Source organism: Aulonocara sp. 'chitande type north' Nkhata Bay, linkage group LG15, assembly GCF_057382095.1.
Source record: "Aulonocara sp. 'chitande type north' Nkhata Bay isolate Kocher_YH1m ecotype deep benthic linkage group LG15, A_spYH_male_GT1.1, whole genome shotgun sequence".
Lineage (NCBI taxonomy): Eukaryota > Metazoa > Chordata > Actinopteri > Cichliformes > Cichlidae > Aulonocara > Aulonocara sp. 'chitande type north' Nkhata Bay.
In genome coordinates, this window is record NC_141358.1 from 7095013 (window position 1) to 7115186 (window position 20174).

General features: G+C 41.4%; 1 protein-coding gene across 2 annotated transcripts; it reads left to right on the forward strand.

Annotated features, from left to right (window-relative positions):
• Positions 1 to 1115: 1115 nt before the first annotated feature.
• med23 (mediator complex subunit 23) lies at positions 1116 to 19667 on the forward strand. 2 transcript variants are annotated; one of them, XM_086263693.1, is made up of 31 exons: positions 1116 to 1310; positions 1555 to 1586; positions 2565 to 2652; positions 2735 to 2859; positions 3060 to 3171; positions 3420 to 3518; positions 3614 to 3715; positions 3811 to 3880; positions 4078 to 4190; positions 4273 to 4368; positions 5249 to 5266; positions 9354 to 9560; positions 9895 to 10038; positions 10208 to 10353; positions 10521 to 10766; positions 10847 to 10989; positions 11651 to 11825; positions 12263 to 12426; positions 12595 to 12719; positions 12842 to 13047; positions 13424 to 13604; positions 13719 to 13889; positions 14011 to 14227; positions 14474 to 14583; positions 14671 to 14797; positions 15161 to 15326; positions 15474 to 15546; positions 15633 to 15847; positions 15926 to 16046; positions 16149 to 16280; positions 18858 to 19667. In XM_086263693.1, the coding sequence occupies exons 1-31, from the start codon at positions 1260 to 1262 to the stop codon at positions 19083 to 19085; spliced, it is 4203 nt and encodes a 1400-aa protein (XP_086119819.1). In that variant the 5' UTR covers positions 1116 to 1259; the 3' UTR covers positions 19086 to 19667. The 2 variants fall into 2 exon arrangements, with proteins under 2 accessions (XP_086119819.1, XP_086119820.1); XM_086263694.1 differs by lacking the exon at positions 5249 to 5266.
• The last annotated feature ends 507 nt before the right edge of the window (positions 19668 to 20174 follow it).

Genomic DNA, 20174 nt, shown 5'->3' on the forward strand with positions numbered 1-20174 from the left:
TGCGCTACACACCGAAAGCAACGTTCTGAAAAGCGTCATAATTCAGTTACAAGAAACGTTGAAGTTTCATAAATGCATACCTTTGCCTAATAACAAAGGCATAAATGTGTTGGTTTGCCCCCCCCCCCGCCCGTTATATCAGTTGCACGGAAGTAGCTGGCAACGCAAGTAATCCGGGCGCTACAGCTTTAAGCAGCTGCGCGCGCTCCCGCGGACGGCAATCAGTTTCTGGCAGACAATCACTTTTTGGCACAACAGGTGAAAGGAATGTGACCTTACTCGTTTGTGAACAGTTCACCTGTGAGCCGCGCGTGGGCGTGTCGACGTCTATTGAGATAATAGGCTACAAAAATCTAAGCTTAAGTACAAGTACTTAGTAAACAATTAGATCCACTCCAATATGTGGAAAGAAAAAATACATTATACGTGACCCATTTCCAAATAAATAAGTGAACTGTGTTTAGTTTTGCGGTGGTGTGGCGTGTGGAGGCTGTTATGTGGGAACAGGTACAGTTTCCTTAAGATGTTCCTGTGGTGTTTATCCGGATAGCAGCCTGAGTAATAAGGTGCTCCGTGTTATTTCCTTAGTCCGTTTCCCCCCAGCTAATATCCTCTCTCTCTCTCTCTAAATACACTGTCAAATGAGATTAGATATTAAAAATTAATATTGACCCTACTGAGCTAAACCTGGGTAACCCATTTGCAAAGAGAAAGCTGTTTTGTTTAAAGTGTAAACATTTACTCTTACTCTTCTTCATCACACCACCAATTATTCCACCACGAACCTCACGAAAGCTATAAACAAAACATGGAAAAATCAATTAGCAAATATCGAGAAGAACAGCAGGTGCTCAAACATCGTCCATTGTGACATCTTGTGGCCACAGACCTGTCTTAGTGAAGGGACAGAATTTTTGAATACAGATTTTAAACACTCAAAAATGCAAGCGTTGTGATAAATATTTGGAAAAAAATATTATTAATGTGTAACTTTATTATTTGCAAATTACTGACGTATGAGAATTACAATTTCTAATAATAATAATTAAGCAAAGAAACAATGGGGCGGAACTGTCCCACTTGTGTTTCCGTTGCACGCCCGGATTGTTTTTGCCATCGCGCTTCTCATGCGGCCGCTTTCATTCTGCTTCCTTTTAGCATTTAGCTAGATGGGGTGGTTATCGTCTGTGCTCCCGTAGAGGAGTAACGGGTTTGAATTCTGGGATGGTTCGTTGAATAATTGTCTTTTGGTTGCAAACATGGCGCTTTCGATGGAAACACAGCTTCAGAGCATCTTTGAAGATGTTGTGGTAACTTGCACCTTTGTTTACTGAGTGTCAGCAGAGCTAACATTAGTTAGCATGTCAGATAACTGTAGTAGTATTTTCTATTTACTGAACTTACTTTGGATTGCAAATGAGCAGTCCTAAATATAACCAGATGGTGTTTTTACTTTATGTCCCCAACATGAGAATTAACAGCTATGGGTGCACCGTTAATATCACAAATCTTCACTTACGTTAATGTATTTTTATTTTCTCCTTCTTTTCTTAGAAAACTGAGATGATAGAAGAGGCCTTTGCTGGGTAAGGCTGCTCTGAATTCATGTTAATAACGCCCGATATTTGCAATTGCATTGTTATTAGCTTTAAAAGGTGTAATGTTAAGTTACTGCACACTGGTAGTGCTGCTGGATGTTTCAGCAGTAAGACCATACATACACTCACAGGCCACTTTGTTAGGTGCTGGAAACATTTCTCAGAGATTCTGGTCCACATTGACATGACAGCATCACACAGTTGCTGCAGATTTGTTGGCTGCTCCATCCATGATGTGAATCTCCTGTTTCACCACACCCCAAAAGTGTTCTGCTGGATTGAGATCTGGTGACTGTGGAGATCATTTGAGTACATTGAACTCATTGTCATGTTCGAGAAACTAGTTTGATGTAATTTGAATTTTAAGACATGCTGTGTTATCCTGCTTTGCTTCAGTGGCCTGTTCTTATTTTACATTACCGGCATCCATTATGTTCCTCAGCCGCTGTAGTCCATCTGCCTCGGGGTTTGACATGTTGTGTTCAGAGAGGCTCTTCTGAATAGGGGGGTTGTGTTTATCGGAGTTGCTTTTTTGTTCCCAGCACCTCAAAGCAATCTGGCCATTGTCCTGTGACCTCAACAAGGCATTTTCCACCAGAGAACTGCTGCTTGCTGCCTTTTCTCTCTTTTCTGGACCATTCTCTGAAAACCCTAGAGATGTATATGTGGGGAAATTCCCAGCAGATCATCAGTTTCTGAAATAATCAGACCAACCTGTTTAGCACCTACAACCATGCCATGTTCAAAGTCACTTAAATCACCTTTCTTCCCCATTCTTATGCTTAGTTTGAACTTAACTAGGTCTTCTTGACCATGTCCACATGCCTAAAGGCAGTTAGGTGATGTTGTGTGATTGATTGATTAGATAACTGTATTGAAAAGATGTGGCTAACAGAGTGGCCGGTGTGTGTATATTAAAATGTATGGAGCAAAATTAAATGCTAAAATTAAGAAGTGTGTTTTTAGGATGTTTATGGACACTCCAGAGGATGAGAGGACTAAGCTGATCAGTTGTCTTGGAGCCTTCAGACAGTACTGGGGAACCCTGCCACAGGTTTTTACACACACACATACACTCCCACTTGCTCACACCTACATGGCTGAGATTTCTCAGTTGCTCCAATGTCTTTCTGCAGGAGTCTCATGAACAGTGTGTGCAATGGATTGTGCGCTTTATACACAGTCAGCACAGCCCCAAGAGGATCTCCTTCCTCTACGACTGTCTGGCAATGGCTGTGGAGACCAGTCTTTTACCACCCAGGTACACACATACATATAGTGTGAGATTATTTGACGCCTAAAGAAGTAAAATGGGTTCAAAGAATGATTTATAATATTTCCATATATTAATTTATTATATTTAATTTATCTGTTTTATGACATCCCAATAATGAGTTGTTTTTAACTGTATTTATTATGTTTGATGTTATTTGTCTAAATCATTAATCTCCGTATCTTTAGGATGGTGTGCGTGGCCTTAATAAGCTCAGACAGTTTGGAGTGGGAGAGAACACAGTTGTGGGCATTAACTTTCAAGCTGATCCGCAAGATCATCGGGGGAGTGGACTACAAGGTCTCTGACACGAAACTTCTAGCACACAGACACATCTGGATCGATTCTTCCAATTCGTTTCTTCAATTCTTCGATTGTTTGTGCTTTTTTGTTTTGATTTTCAGTGGTTTTATTTTTGTTGACTGCTGCTAAACAGGGATCTCTGGCTTTTAGAAGAATATCCTACAATGTGTCATACGTTTTAAAGTCGTTTTAAGCTTTCCACGTGAGACACTTGTTCATGAATTCTTTTATACTTGTTGCGTCAGGGTGTTCGGGACCTGTTGAAAGCTGTGCTGGATAAAATTCAAACTATTCCTACCACTGTCAGCTCAGCTATAGTCCAGCAGCTTTTGGCTGCCAGAGAGGTACCCATCTTTATACCTTTAAAATGAATTATATGTCATTTTTGATGGTTTATTTGAATACTTTTTAGGTTTACTTATATTTATGCATGTTGCAGGTGGTAGAATATATCCTGGACAGAAACGCCTGTCTCCTTCCAGCCTACTTTGCTATCACAGAAATTAGAAAACTTTATCCAGAGGGGCAGCTCTCACACTGGGTGAGTGTTTGTGTAGCTATGTGTAACATTATATGTAACACTATATAGTCTGAATTTTTATTTGTGAATTCCTTATCATGTCTGTGCATTTTCAGCTTTTGGGCAGTTTGATATCAGACTTTGTGGATAGTTTTAGACCCACAGCCCGGATCAACTCTATCTGTGGTAAGAGGAACTGGTTGCTTCTCCTTTTATGGATTCCTGGAGATTTAAATATGCCGCTTATCATTTGAAGTGTTATTATTATTAATAGGACAGTCACTAGAAAGTGAATGAAAACTAAAAAGACAGTTTGTAGTTATTTATCTCATGTAGTCAGTCTGGTATGTACAATCATTTGTTGCGTCCGTGTGTCCTCACAGGACGATGCAGTCTGTTGCCAGTGGTGAATAACAGCGGTGCTATCTGTAATTCCTGGAAATTAGACCCCAGCACTCTTCGCTTCCCTCTGAGAGGCATGCTGCCGTTTGACAAGGTAACAAACGCGCTGGACTTATACACCACGCACACCTTTAGACGTACAGAAGTTTGATTGTGATTTGTGTGTTATCATATAGGACCTTTTTGAGCCACAGACAGGGTTGCTACGCTATGTACTAGAACAGCCTTATTCAAGAGAGATGGTGTGCAACATGTTGGGGCTCAACAAGCAGGTAAAACAACCTCATCTTCTTTTGTATTTTTCCCTTTGCCTCCATATCAAGACCTCCAAATGCCCCCACATTTCCTGCCCCCGTTATTTTCATCTTACCATCTTTTATCTGCTCCTGCTCTTGCTGTTTCCCTTATCCTCCATGATCTTTTCTTTGCGTTGTAATTCGGCACGGGTTCTTCACTTTTCTTTGCCACCCTCCTTATATCCTTCTCCCGTCACACCTCTCTTACCTTGTTTCCCTTGTAGTCCTTATAACACACCTATATAAGAACAAATGTAAAGCAACGCTGTGAGCTTGGCCCATAATGCACTGGTGTCAGTTTGCCCTGTTGGGTTCATGCAGTTTCAGCTCAGCCCAGTTCACTTAGCACAAACATCCACACAGTGTGTCAAGCTGTCATTGAATCCAGACAGTTTGGCATTATCACAAATATTTCTGTGTAGGTTCTCAGTTATCCCGGTCATGGCAATATAAGGAGCTTAAAAAGAAAAGCAACTGGACTACTTTAAGTTTCTTGAAGACGAAGCTTCTTCAAGAAACTTAAAGAAGTCCAGTCGCTTTTCTTCCGGGCTCCTTGGATTGTTAACACAAAGCTATAATCAACGCTGTATATGGATATTTCTTTATATTTTGACTTGGAGTAAATAACCCAGAATCTGGTTTATATATCTGAATTGGCTGAGTTGAAACTAACTGTGCTGAACAGACAGTAAACAACCTAGCTACCTTAGTCACCACTTTCTTTTCTGTCTCTCCTTCCCTCGCCCCCCCTCCTCTCTCCGTTTCATCCTCTTTCTTTGTTTCTCTTCCTTTTCTCTCTCTTTTGTCCTCTGGCTGTGTGTTGTATTTGTCTGTCTCTCTGCCATGCGCTCTCTAGACTCTGAACATTGCCCAGGTATGTCCTCTTCCTGGTTGCCTGACCGACCCAACTAACCAGCTCATTGGACGCTTAGCTTTTTTTTTAGGCACACTGACGACCTGAAACTGGAGAAATGAAGAAAACTTGAAGTGGAACAAAAGGGAAACATGACAGAGCTTGAGATGGACACAGCAGGGCTCCATAAATGGTAGACTGGTGTGGTTAAATAAATATTTGACAGGTGCACTGTTAGGGAGATATTAAAGATTACCAGAAAAAGCAGTTAGTTTAATGGGAAGCCAGGGAGACTTTGAGTCATTAACTGCACATGACTTGTTCAATTAACAGGTCGCTGTGTACATTTTTTAATAATGCCTGTTTGCTTTGCATCACACCTGCACACCTTATCTCTACCTTACCTTATCTTTTTTGTATCCTCCTTGATATTTTCTGTTAATATTCAGTATATATGATCTTGGCAAAAAAAAAGAAGCACCTTGATTATAATTATTTAGGCTTAGTTAAATTAATGCTTAATGATAAATAGATGAAAAATAGGTCTGTGATTAGCCATGATTACCACTAAGCCTCTTATATTGGGGGTTGTCAGTCAGCTGAAAGCTTTCAAGCTCCAAGTTTCTCAGTAATGCTTAGTACTTGGATTTGTGCTTAGCATGTTTCTGCATAATTCTATTTACTTATTAATGAGTACTCCTCAACTTTGCCTCATTGTGGCCCAACAGACGCAGTTGATTAACATTTTTAGTTAGCAATCCTAATGTCAGCTGAGCTAACTGACACTGATCATACGGATACAGTCCAGACTAAGAGAGCTGCAGCTCCTCTGAGCCGCAAAAGAGCAAATGTAGTCCCAGCTAACAAGTTGACCTTAATTATTTCTGACTTTAAACCCTGCTGTTGACATTTCAAGTCCTGCTGCACTGCATGTATGGATGTAGTCTGGTGCTTGCCTGTTGTTAGCAAGGTCCTCCCGTGTCGGACCTGCTGCTGCTTTCTGTTGTGCTGACCGGGGGCAACACTGAACTATTTTGACTAAGCGGTGCTCTTGTCTTTGGTGATTAATGCAATTTGTTATTGTTATATTTGTTAGCCAAGAGCAAGCTTGCAAATCAAGCAATAGCTAGCCATGTGGCAGACAGTGACTACAGCAGACTACAGACCCAAACAGAAAGGTTAGTGTGTGCCACAGCAAGCGCAGAAACATTGTGCTGTACCTACAAGTAGACAAGCAAAATATTAGGCACCTCACAGGTTAACTTATCATAACTTTATTACTTTTTACATAAATAAAAGGCAGGCTGGCTATGCTTTGTTTAATTATAGTCCAGTCTGCATTTTAAGTTGATAGCTCTTAAATAATGCTACTGCACTGTGATAGCAAACTGGATTGCATTAGTCAAAAATGATAAAGTGGCTCTAATTTGTATTGCTTACATTCACCTTATTCCTTTCCAGTAAAAGCTGTAAGGTGACTCTGGAAGGTCAAATAAACTGTAACTTTGGAAAACACCAGGTTTAGCACACAAAACACAAGCTAGGTTAAGTAAAACAATGGAAATAGGGAAAAAAAACTGGTTAGTGCGATGGCTAGCACAGTTGCCTCAAAGCAAGAAGGTCCTGGGTTTGAACCCCCATCATGCCGGGGCTGTTCCATGTAGGCCTTGCTTGTTCTCCCCGTGTTTGTGTGGGTTATGTCTGGGTTCCTCCCACAGACTTAGTGAGGTTAGGTCAATTACTGTATATAAACGGTCCATAGATGTCAGTGGTTTGTGACCTGTCCTGGGTGTAGGGTCTCTCACCCCATGACCCTGAGTTGGATAAGTGGAAGAAAATGGACGGATGGATGAAAATAGAGAAAAATACTGTAAAAGCACACAAAAAACAACAGAAATAGAACAAAATCTCACAACGCTTTGCAAAAAAAGAAGAAACACAATGAAAGTGTCTTTGGGGGACACGATAATGTGACGGAAGAGCCGTGGAAATGACAAGCTAACAGTAAATGGCTAATAGCAAACATGTATCTACAGTATTATACAAACCACGTTATTAAAACACACATTACCTGCAACTTTTTCTCCTCAGCTTCTTGTAAGTAGGTCTCAGTGCAGTCGTTTGCATGTTTTGGTTTTTGTCTCCCCAAAAAACACTTCTGTTGTGTTGTATACATTTGTGTGTGTGATTTCTTTTATGTTTGTTTGTTTAGTTTTTTCTCTTTCCATTATGATTTGTGTGCTTCTGCGGCGTGCTTTCTTAAGTTGCAATGCGTTTGACCTCTCTGAGCCACCGTAAAGCGGCTCATAAACCAAATAGTTCTTTTCAGGTTTGAGATGGACTGGATTTTTGTTACAGGTCAAAATAATTAAATAAGGGGGTGGCCCGTGAGGACCGCAGTGCTTTATTGCATTTGCATAGTTTGTGGTTATTGTCAGCAGGTCAGTGGAACATTTTAATTACAGGCGTTATGTTAATAAATAAGATGCTACCTGAATTTATCTTCCTGAAAATGCAATTTCATTACATTGTGCTGGTGCATGATGGGTTAGAATTTAAAGAAGAAGAAAAAAAGGTTCCCATTAGTCAGGCTGTTGATCAGTTACAGTATAAACTAGCTGCTGGTTATATTGCTGGTTTTTAAATATATCACTGGGTGATCTGTGTACATGATTTATTTGTAGACAACAGATATGCCTGTGGATCTCTCTCTTACTCTTTTTCTTCTATCTGTTTGTTGCCCTTTTCTCTCTCATTCTGTGAGCATGTGTGTGTTTGCCTGCGGTGGAAGAGAGGCTGTGCCGAAGGCCAAAGCAAAGAAAAATCGGATGGTCATTTTCACAGCTACTCTTCTTCCTCCCACTCACACCTTTGTCCCTTCCCAGACCTGTTAGTCTGCATGTGGGAATGTGTTGCAGTGGCTGGTTTGCTGTTTTATGCTGTGCCTTTTAGTGCCGTACCTGACCTGTTCGTGCTGTGCTGTTCAGTCCCTCGTGTCTCAGTGTAAGAAGGGCTCTGTTAAGAGGCCTGACATGAATGTCAATGCCTGCGCTGCAGAGATCCTCACTCCTTCTGCTCTAATTTTGCCTTTTTACATGTAGAAGATGGAACAAATGTGAAGGCCATATGTCAGGAAAGTGTGCAGCTTTTTTTATGAAATCATAGTTCTTTTTAAATTAAATAACAGACCCAGCGACATGAAATATCAGCTACCTCATACAGTAGAACAGGGGCTGTGTGGATTGTAAGTGAAGCCTGTAATATTATTATTATTATTATCATTATTATTATTATTATTATCATTATTAACCCTTATTAGATGGAAAAATAAAAAGATTTAAAAACCCTCTCATTTCCACTAATCCTCCATTTCTTTTCCTTTTTTTTCTTTTTATCCCACCCGTCTTTTAAATAGATGCATTTTTTTAATTCTTCATGATAGAGCATGGGTTATACTGGATATACTGGAGCCAGTACAGATTTTGAAGTGTTAAAAATTCTAGTATGGATATCCTGGCCAATATTCTTTCTATATGTTTGCTCAGACTATAATATAATTATATTAAAAAGGAAAATTATGGGCTTATTTGTCAAACTAGTTAGCTTTAGCGTCTATCCGTTTCTGAATCTTCTGATATAACAGCTACTTCTGAGCTTGTGAACCTTGTGACTGTTTCACATATGGAATGAAACCCCTTATTTTAAATCTTTTGTATGTATTAGAGCTGTAAAAGATTTCACAGAAGACCAAAACACATCTTCTTTTCTGTATAGTAACACAAGCTGAGGACCAGAATATTAAGGGATATGGGTAAATACTGGAATATGGCTACAGTCCATTGTGACAACACAAGAAGGAGATGCTGTCCTGCACGCAGTGATCTTTTTAACAGTATCTGGAATAACTGTCAACAAAAATGTTTGAATGTGAAGTAATTTATTAAAGATTTTATTTTTATTCTCTCCTATGTCTATCTTTCTGTCTTTCTTCCTTCAATCCGACCTTCCTTTCCTCTCTTCTTAACTCCACTTCTTTTTGTCTCCTTTGGCTTTTTTCCTCCCTTCTTCTCACCGTTTTCTTTATCCTGTAACACACCTCCCCTCCCAGCATAAGCAGCGTTGCCCGGTGCTGGAAGAGCAGCTGGTGGACCTGGTGGTGTACGCCATGGAGCGCTCTGAGACTGAGGAACACTTTGACGCCGATATCGGAGGAACTAGTCAGCTGCTGTGGCAGCACCTCTCCTCCCAGCTCATCTTCTTTGTGTTGTTTCAGTTTGCAAGTTTCCCTCACATGGTGCTGTCGCTACACCAAAAGGTATGAGGAGAGAAAAAGAAAAACATTTACAGCATGTTTACAGTCAGTTAGGGGCATGAGTGTAATACATGTGTTTACAGTGAACTGGGGAAGCCTCTTGGATGAGAGGTGAAACATCTTCCCAAACTTTAAGAAGCTCAGTTGCCTTTTTCAAGCTTTTGAGACGTGTTTAAATGTATGCAATGGAGTGAGTTGTAGCACGTGTCATAACATTTATTAAATATGTTTAACAACATGTTACTAACAAGGAAAAAATTAAATGAAGCAGATTAAATTCTGTGTATATGTGTTTTTAATGATTTATTTTCTCTTTTCCCTTATTTGTTCTCATCAGCTTGCAGGTAGAGGTCTCATTAAAGGGAGAGATCATCTTATGTGGGTCCTGCTTCAGTTCATATCAGGAAGCATTCAGAAGAACGCCTTAGCTGACTTCCTGCCTGTCATGAAGCTTTTTGACCTGCTTTACCCAGAAAAAGAGGTACAAGTTATTGCAACTTGTACTGTCCCATTTTTATCTTGTTTTTGTCTTGTTTTTTTATTAGATCTATGTTTTAAATATTCATCATTCTAATATTTTACTGGGGTGGTACAATAGACTAATATTGCTTGTGGTATGAGTGTCACCATCGCTTTCTGTTCCTCTTCAGTGCATTCCAGTTCCTGACATTAACAAACCCCAGTCGACCCATTCGTTCGCTATGACCTGCATCTGGATCCATTTGAACCGCAAAGCTCAGAACGACAACTCCAAACTGCAGATACCCATACCGCACTCTCTGAAGCTGCACCATGAGTATGTCTTTCACAAAGATATGCATTTAGCGATAATAAATACTTCAAAAGTCATAATTTTCCCTAAACAGGGCATACCTGGTTAATTGCTAATGTCGCCCAGAATTCATAAAATGACAAACGTCCTTTGCGGCTCTCTGTCCACCGCTTTTCCCCTTCTTTCTTTAGATTTCTTCAGCAGTCGCTGCGTAACAAGACCCTGGGCATGTCCGACTATAAGATCGCCCTGCTGTGTAACGCCTATAGCACCAACTCGGAGTGCTTCACTCTGCCAATGGGCGTCCTGGTTGAGACCATCTATGGAAATGGATCCATGAGGATCAACCTTCCCGGCACCAACTGTATGGCTTCGGGATCGGTCACTCCGCTGCCCATGAATCTGCTGGATTCGCTCACTGTGCATGCAAAGATGAGGTAAATGAGTAAAACACAGAGAATGTTTTAATTAATTTCTTCTACTTCAAATCCCTGATAGCCTGCCCTCCGGTCTCCAGTCTGATCCACAGTATTGCCACGCGTGTCATCAAATTGGCCCATGCCAAGTCCAGCATTGCTCTTGCCCCTGCATTGGTAGAGACGTACAGCAGATTGTTGGTCTACATGGAAATTGAGTCCCTGGGCATCAAAGGATTCATCAGTGAGTCTATTTTTAAAACTCACTTAAAGTTTGCACTATGTTGAATTGTAGATGTATGAACTGTTATTTTATTTGAGGAGGAGATCATTTTACTTCTTAACGACTAATAGTTGTTTGGGATTGTCACGTCATACTTCTGTAGAGATAGCTAGATGCTAGATTCTGAAGTACTGCAAACATAGCATATGGACACCTGCACTCCTTTAGGCCAACTTCCAACTCCCAAGTTGAACCGTTGTAAAAATGTAAAGAGAAGAATGTACAGATATTTGTAAAAGTAAAAAGTTGCCTGAAAAATAAATGCTCAGGTAAAGTACAGATACATGAAAATTCTACTTAAGTAAAGTATGAAGTATTTGTACTTCATTACTTCCCAGCTCTGCAAATAGCCGACATAAAGCTGTCTGAATGTGTCAGGCTTCAGAATAGTGTTATTAATCTCTATATTTATAGTATCATGAACATTTTAATGACATTTACTGAGGAAGCAGGTTTATTTACATGATACTGTTTCATTATGGGGTTTTGCAGTACTATCGATATATTGAGCTAGTAAAATTTGCAAGTGTTACAGTTTACTGGGACACAGTTACATTATTATTTATTCTCTTTGGAGCTCCAGAAACGTTTTAAATAATGAGAAACACTCTTGTCTGTCCAGGTCAGTTGTTGCCCAACGTGTTCAAGTCTCACGCGTGGGGAATCCTTCACACATTACTGGAGATGTTCAGTTACAGGATGCATCACATCCAGCCACACTACAGAGTCCAGCTGCTGAGTCACCTGCACAGCTTGGCTGCTGTGCCACAGACCAACCAGAACCAGCTACATCTGTGGTAATGTAGAAGCATGTGTCGCATATAGCTAGTTCCTGCTAATATTAGAAATTTAAAGCAAAATTCCACATTTTGTTGCTTTTTGAAGTCGAAAGATTAAATCAAAACAAATATTAAAATGCAGCGTGAGTGTTGTGTGCTCTTTTAATGCACTTTATTGCCTTTGAACTTGAAATTTGTGATGTTCCTACCATGAAGTGAAAATGATCTGAAACTTGAAAGTTATTCTTTTAAGTCCTTCTGTTTGAAATAGTTATTTGCTTAATTCTAATTATTGACTCAGGTAAACTAACTGTGGAAGACAGAAAAGTCCCACACAACATGTTCTCATGTTGTCCAACTCAACTGAGAAACAAATTAAGCACAAAAAAATGTTCATCAGGATTATGATGTAGTGAAAAAGAGTCATCATTCCTCTTTCTGTCTTTGTCCTGAAGTGTTGAGAGCACAGCTCTGCGCCTGATCACAGCTTTGGGGAGCTCGGAGGTGCAGCCGCAGTTCACCCGCTTCCTCAATGACCCAAAGACAGTTTTGTCAGCCGAATCCGAAGAGCTGAATCGCGCCCTGATTCTCACTCTGGCCAGAGCCACACACGTCACCGGTACTCACTCAGTTTTTGAAGCCTCATTTGCAGGGTTGTTTTGGGTTTGTTTTTTTTTTGCTGCCCGCTTCATTTTAGCCATTGTTTCGCTTTTTGCTTCACTTCTAATCATCGTGTTTGACTGAAATCCGTCTCGTTTTATTTGTCACCTGCTTCCTGTATGTGCAGATTTCTTCACAGGGTCTGACTCCATCCAGGGCACTTGGTGTAAGGACATCCTGCAGACAATCATGAGTTTTACGCCTCATAACTGGGCCTCACACACGCTATCCTGCTTCCCTGCACCACTACAGGTGCAGATATTATGTTATGCAAAATATTCAAGTAATAATTGTGGTTTATTGTTGTTTTTCTCTGTCAAATAAAACGTCTGAATCTTGCTGTAGTGACTCCTGGACCTCTGTTTTTGCTTCAGGCGTTTTTCAAGCAGAACAACGTTCCTCAGGAGTCGCGCTTCAATCTGAAGAAGAACGTCGAGGAGGAGTACAGGAAGTGGAAGTCGATGGCCAATGAGAATGACATCATCACCCACTTCTCCATGCAGGGCTCACCTCCACTGTTCCTCTGTCTGCTGTGGAAGATGCTGCTGGAGATGGACCATATAAACCAAATAGGCTTTAGGTTTGTTATACATGAGTTAAGCTTCCACATGTATATAAAAAGTAGAGCGCAGCGGGGGAAAAAAGAAATACTTAATTAAATAATCCAAAGCTGTGATCAGCGAGAATATTACTTGTTTATGTTTCCAGGTTACACTCACTATTAAAGACACTGCTGAGTGTATTTTAATGAACCCTGTGTTAATGATGCATCTCATCTCTGTTGTTGAGGCATTTTAAATTTAACATTTTACATCAATTAACCAGGAAGGCGGGGGTGGGTCCTACACAGCATCTGTGACTAATTGATCCCGAGGGAGAAAGCTGCCTTATTGTGGGATGATGAGCTAACTGCTGTTTTTTGTGGGGGGTTTTCCATTTCTTTTTTGGTCCCTCAGGGTCTTGGAACGTATTGGAGCACGTGCACTGGTGGCTCACGTGCGCACATTTGCCGACTTCCTCGTCTATGAGTTCTCAACGTCAGCTGGCGGACAGCAGCTTAACAAGTGCATTGAAATACTCAATGACATGGTCTGGAAATACAACATAGTCACGCTGGATAGACTCATTCTGTGCCTGGTGAGGACAGACGGAGAACTACAGGATTATATACTGTAACAAAGACATCATTGATTCTACACTTTTTCTTTGCCCATGCTGCAATACGATAAGGGTCCATGTCTCTGCCTTCAGGCGATGCGTAGCCACGAGGGAAACGAGGCTCAGGTTTGCTACTTCATAATCCAGCTGCTGCTGCTGAAGCCCAATGACTTCAGAAACCGAGTCAACGATTTTGTCAAGGAGAATGCTCCAGAGCACTGGCTGCAGAACGACTGGCACAGCAAACACATGAGCTACCACAAGGTATACGTGCGACAGAACACGTTCCATTAAAAGTTAGTTCCACAACTGTGAGACATCTCAAAAAGTCAAGTTAAATGTAGAAATTAAATCAAATCTGTTTTAAAATGACCATTTCTTCCAGAAATACCCAGAGAAGTTGTACTTTGAGGGTCTCGCAGACCAAGTCAACCCTCCCATGCAGCTCCAGCCTCAGTACCTGCCAATCTACTTTGGGAATGTGTGTCTGCGCTTTCTGCCCGTTTTTGACATTGTCATCCACCGCTTCCTGGAGCTCCTTCCTGTCTCCAAGTCTCTGGAGACGCTGCTGGATCATCTGGGAGGGCTGTACAAGTTCCACGGTGAGTAGGGCTACGAGGAGGACTGTGCAGGTCCAAGATGAGGGGAGTTGGATTCACTAGGACGTCTTAACGCATTCTGAAACAGGAAATCCCAGGCAGCTCATTCAGTGGGAGAAATGTTTCATCACTCATCTAAGTAACTTCTCCAGTCATCCACTTATCAGAATCAGCTTTTTGGGATAAAAAAGGGAAGGTGAACTTTGCCATTAATTGGGGATTTGTATTTACCGCTGCGTTTCTTTGCAGATCGCCCTGTGACCTACCTGTACAACACCCTTCACTACTATGAGAGACACCTGAGAGACAGAACCAACCTCAAGAGAAAACTGGTTCATGCCATCATGTCTTCACTGAAGGTAAACAGAGAAGACACATTCATTAATTCATGTATCTGAATAGCTAATGCGCAATTATTGATATCAGTGTAACGTTTTATTTTGCAGGACAACCGCACTCCAGGCTGGTGTCTCAGCGAAACCTATCTGAGGTTTGGCATGAATGCCCGTGAAGAAAACGTGTGGATCCCTGATGACACCTACTACTGCAAGCTGATTGGACGCCTTGTGGACAATATCCTTCATTAATCTATCACTCTTAACAACAAAAGACCAATGTCTGGTCATGGAAAGTCATTGGTCTTTTGGGCTGCTGGAAAGTATATTTACCTTACCGCTGTGAGTTCTTGTCTCCCTTAATAGCTTTAAAGAGGGATTGTATTTATTAATCCATCTAAGCTCATTTTATTGCAGCCTCGGGGGTTGTTAAAGTAGAAAAGAGTTATTAAAAACAAGATAAAATCGGTTGGATGGGGTTCGTGTGCTCCACAAAAACAATATGCGTTTAATTAAAAGTGGAACAAGTAAAACATCCGTGCTTCCATGAAGGCTGTTTTCTCCTCTGGTGATTGTTTATCCTCCTTAGCTTTTACCTCACCCATGGCGGGAAAGTCACCGGGTCCTTTTCCCAACTGTGACTGGAGGTTCAACGAGTTCCCCAACCCTGCGGCCCACGCCCTGCACGTCACCTGTGTGGAGCTGATGGCTTTGGCCGTGCCAGGAAAAGATGTGGGAAACGCTTTGCTTAATGTTGTGTTGAAAAGGTGCAGTAAGCAAGCCATGTGCAATCACTGTAAAGTTTATGGGTCTCATTAGGCTTAAATGGCATCTTTTTGGAATTAATAGTGTTCTGTAGTGTATGCAGAATATTTTAATGATCCCTAAAATCATCTTCTCCTTTCACCTTTTAGTCAGCCTCTGGTCCCCAGAGAGAACATCACTGCCTGGATGAATGCCATTGGACTTGTGATCACTGCACTTCCAGTAAGAAAAATACTCTGACTTTCAGCTTTCACCATAAACTGATGTTCAGATTTTGTCGCCGTGACAACCTGTGATCTCCTCTTCAGGAACCATACTGGATCGTTCTCCACGACCGCATCGTTTCTGTGATCAGCTCTCCGGCATTAACATCGGAGACAGAGTGGACAGGCTATCCCTTTGCCTTGCTTGACTTCACCGCCTGCCACCAGAGCTACAGTGAAATGAACTGCAGCTACGTGCTAGCATTAGCACACGCCGTGTGGCATCACTCATCCATCGGACAGCTGTCTCTGATCCCCAAGTGAGGCGCTCTCCTTGTTTCTATCCTGTAAGACTGTTTCTTTTTGCTCTCCTCATGTCTTTCTGTGTCTTTGCGTAGATTCCTGTCAGAGACTCTGAAGCCAGTCGTCAAGACAGAGTTCCAGCTGCTGTACGTGTATCACCTGGTGGGGCCGTTCCTTCAGCGCTTCCAGCAAGAGAGGACGCGTTGCATGTTGGAGGTACACTTCAGACGTTCTGTTTATCTTACATGAAAGATATCATTTAGTTTTGTCTTTCTCCTGGTGGATTTTTGTACATTTTGCTCTGTGTTGCTATTTCAGATTGGTGTTGCCTTCTATGAGATGCTGCAGGCAGTTGACAAACACTGTCAGCATCTCAGCTACATGGACCCGATCTGCGATTTCCTGTATCACATTAAATACATGTACACTGGAGACAGCGTGAAGGAGCAGGTGAGCTTTTGACGGCTCCTTGGAGCATAGCAGTGTCACAACAACAATCCAATCCAGTTTTATTTATAGGGCATTTTTTATACATGCAAATTTGACAAAGTGCTGTACAAAGCACCAAAACACCACACACAATCAGTGAAACAATAAAAAAAAACAACAATAAAAATAATAATATATTGAAAGTAAGAACACACCACTGTCGTTGTGAGTTAAAAGCCAGTTTGTGTTGAGTTTTTTAAAAATGAGGAGATCATCCTAAAAGATGGGCAGGGAGATCATTCCATAATTAAGAGATGATTACTGAAAAAATGGTCCATGTACCTCAGCGATCTTGAGCGAACATATGCGGTCAGCAGCTCAGACAGTACACGCGTGGTCATCCAGGAAAGGTTTTAAAAGCAAATAATAAAATCTTAAAACAAACAGGGAGCCAGCGGAAGGAGGCCAGGATGGGCGAGCACTGGTTAATACAAGCTGTGGCATTTTGGACCAACTGCATGCGAGGAACGGAAGCTTTGATTTATTGTGAACTTGCTAATAGTGGATACAGGAACAGGAAAGTTCCTGTCATTTAATTGTTTATCTGTTATTGCCAGTGTGGGGAAACAGTCTTTATCAATAGGAAACGCTGTAAAAATGATGAAAATACAGTTGAAAGTTAAAAATCTTTGCACTCCTTCACATTTTCTAAAGTTGTCCAGTGACCGGATTAGCATCATCATCAGGGGATTCTGTCCCCGAGGCCTTATGTTTGATACCACTGCACTAGAACCATATTAATATTATTTATGAGCCCTAAATATTACCCTCTAAATACAGTGCAGTTATCAGCATTGCCTTGTTTAATTGCACTGCGAAGGCGTGCATACAGCATTGTTTGTCTGTAAATATCACGCTCGCTAACGGAAATTTCCCTGCAGGTTTGAATAAGAGGCCTGACTGAGGCAAGGGTTACCCTGTTTTCTGCTTTTTTTTTATCCACCGTATACTACTGCAGCTTAGATTTGTGCACAAAATTGACCTATTATGTTGCAGATGAAAGCTTCCAGAAAACGGAACTGCTGCAGAAATTCAAATAAATCCAAACAGAAAGTCTCTAAATATAATTTGTTTGGAGAAATGATGACATGCCAGTAGGACTGTGTAATTATGTGCACAGAGATTAAAAAGTGTGCTACCCTTTGAATAATAGATACCCTAAAATCTGCAGTAAGAAGATGATGAAACCATCATCATGTAAAACAGGGAAAACCAACTGACAAGAAATCTGTGGCTTTTACACACATTCTGAGTGCATGCTGCTCCTCAAAACACAGTTGCTGTTTTTTTTTTTATCTCCATTTATCCACTCATTCATTTTTTTTGTTGCTTATTTGGATCTGAGTCACATGGGCACAGATGCCCAGACCTCCCTCTTTTTGCAATGTTTCCAAGCCACCTGTCAGATGTAATCTCTCCTTCATGTCCTGGGTCTTCTTTGGAGCCTCCCTCTGGTGGGACATGCCAGAAATATCTCACCTGATCAGATGCCCGAACCTCAATCTTCCTCCTCTTGATGTGGAGGAGTGGCGGCTCTACTTTGAGTCCCTCGCAATCTCTAAGGCTGAGCTCAGACACCGTTTGGATGGAGTTCATTTCTGGTGCTTATATCTGCAATCTTATTCTTTTGGTCAGTTCTCACAGACATAGGTGAGGGTAGGACCGTAGATGTACAGCTTCACAACAGCAGGTAGCCTCTGCATGGATGTCAACACTGCACAAGTCTGTTCCCCTCTCTCGTGAACAAGACCCATCCATCCAGGGGTTGCAAGGGACCTGGAGCCTATCCTGTGTCAGTGTGAAAGAGAGGATACACTCTGGACAGGTTATCAGTCTGCCACCAGACTAACAGACAGACAACCATTTGAACTCACATTCACCTGTGGGTAATTTAGAAACACCATTTAAGCCAGGCTACCTTGAGAGAAACCTTGCAGATTCCAAGCAGAAAGGCTGTCATGGATTCGAACCCAGTACCTTCTCTCTGTAAACACCAAGATCCCAGAGATACTTAAACGCCTCCATTTGGAGCAACAGCTTACTCCTGATCAGGAGTGGCCACTCCACTCTTGACCAATTGAGAATCCCGGCCTAAGGCTCAGAGGCACTAATTTTCATTTTCAAGTGTTCACTCTCAGCTGCAAACCTCACCAGCGTGACCTGGAGGTTACCGCTTAAAGAAATTCATCATCTTCAAAAAGTAGAGAGGCGATCCTGAGACTTCATCTCTTGGCTGGTTTTCATCACTTTTTTGCCGTTTTAGTTTGAGCTGAGGTGCAATCCCAGAGGCGTGCCCGACTTTATAAGAGCAGGTTTGTTCCAAGCCACCACAGGACACAATATGCTGTGTTTTTGGTGCAGTAATTCTAAAGAAGCAAATGTGATAAATACTGATGTGATGCTTAACTGGTAATTACAAAGCACCTCTCTGACACAACCTAATTGCCTTTCTTGTTTAGTTCCTGCTTTTAGCTCTGTCTACATCACTGTATTCACTTCTCATCCTTTATCCTTCCACCTTTTTTGTGCTTTGTCTAGGTGGAGAAAATCATCATGACTCTGCGTCCTGCCATGAAGCTGCGTCTGCGCTTCATCACGCACAGCAGCAAGATAGAGACGTCATCCTCAGCTGCCAGCGCTGCCTCCGCTTCCTCCGCCTCTTCCTCCTCCGCCACCCCGCAGCCCCCTCCGTCCACACTCTCATCCTCCACCGCTGCCGCCTCGCCCTCCCCCTCCTCCTCACAGCACACACACACACCTATGTAGGTGGTCTTGCCAAACACAAACGCACAGTAGCGATCATAACTATGAACTTAAATTTTGTTCGTTTTATTCTCATTTAGATATTTTGTATCTCGTGTGTTTATAAACAAGGCCTCCTGCAAGAATTTTGTGCAAATTATTTTCAAAATCTCAACTTATGACAAAGTTAAGAAGAAAAAAAATTTGTTTGTTCTATGTTTTTCTGTTCAGGAAACTCCATAGACTGAGTTTGACAAAATATTTAAGCCTTAACATAACAGACAAAATGGGTCACAGGAAAACAGAAGATTTTTTGTGGCGTAATTTTATCGTATTTTTCTTTGTAGACATTTTTTATGTTGTACATTATTACTTCATTAAAAACGGAGGCAAGTTTTTAAAATAATGGGTCTTTGTAACAAAAACTGTGTATTTCTTTATTTAGACTGTATCCTCATAGTCTCAAACCGGTGATCTTTCATGTGTTCATGTGTCAACCACTTCACCTACACATGGATCCACTATGTTACTGTAAATATAATAACCATGCATATTAAGGTTTTTCTAAGAATTATTCAGTCAAACTAAAATTTTGTGTTTTTTGTTGCTCCTCTCATGTTTTTCATTTGTTCCTGGGCAGGCTAGAAATACCAGAGATTCTGACAGGTCAGCTCACCCCTTACTCTTACTGTGGACAAACACCTGTTTAGTAGGTGAGCCCAAAGCAATATACAGGTTCTGTCTGATGCAATATAGTAACAACCAGCAGGGGGAGCCCAGCATTTACAGTTGACATCAGTCACTTTCCTCACAGATGGAATTAATGAAGGATGGAGGGAGTCATACATTAGGAACCTTACCTTACCTTGCCCCATTTGATTGGTTCCCTTTCTCAATGCCAGAGGATATGGAAAAAGCACATAAACAGGTATCCATTAAGTTTGGTAGAAAGTCACACTCTGAGCCAGTAACACTTTGTATTCTGGCAGAGAGCTGGAGCTGGGAATTTTGCCATTTGACAGTTGGCAGTAAAGCTAATGGTTAGACATAGACTCCATTCCAAATCCTTGGGGTATATTGTTGGGTCAGTAAATCAAATTATAATTAAATTGG

Bases quoted from the DNA above. Each gene is read 5' to 3' on its own strand.
- med23 (XM_086263693.1), top strand. From the start codon at position 1,260: ATGGCGCTTTCGATGGAAACACAGCTTCAGAGCATCTTTGAAGATGTT. The intron at 10,990-11,650 runs GTGAGTCTATTT...TTGTCTGTCCAG, and splicing joins GGGCATCAAAGGATTCATCA to GTCAGTTGTTGCCCAACGTG. The intron at 14,798-15,160 runs ATATCCTTCATT...CTTTTACCTCAC, and splicing joins GATTGGACGCCTTGTGGACA to CCATGGCGGGAAAGTCACCG.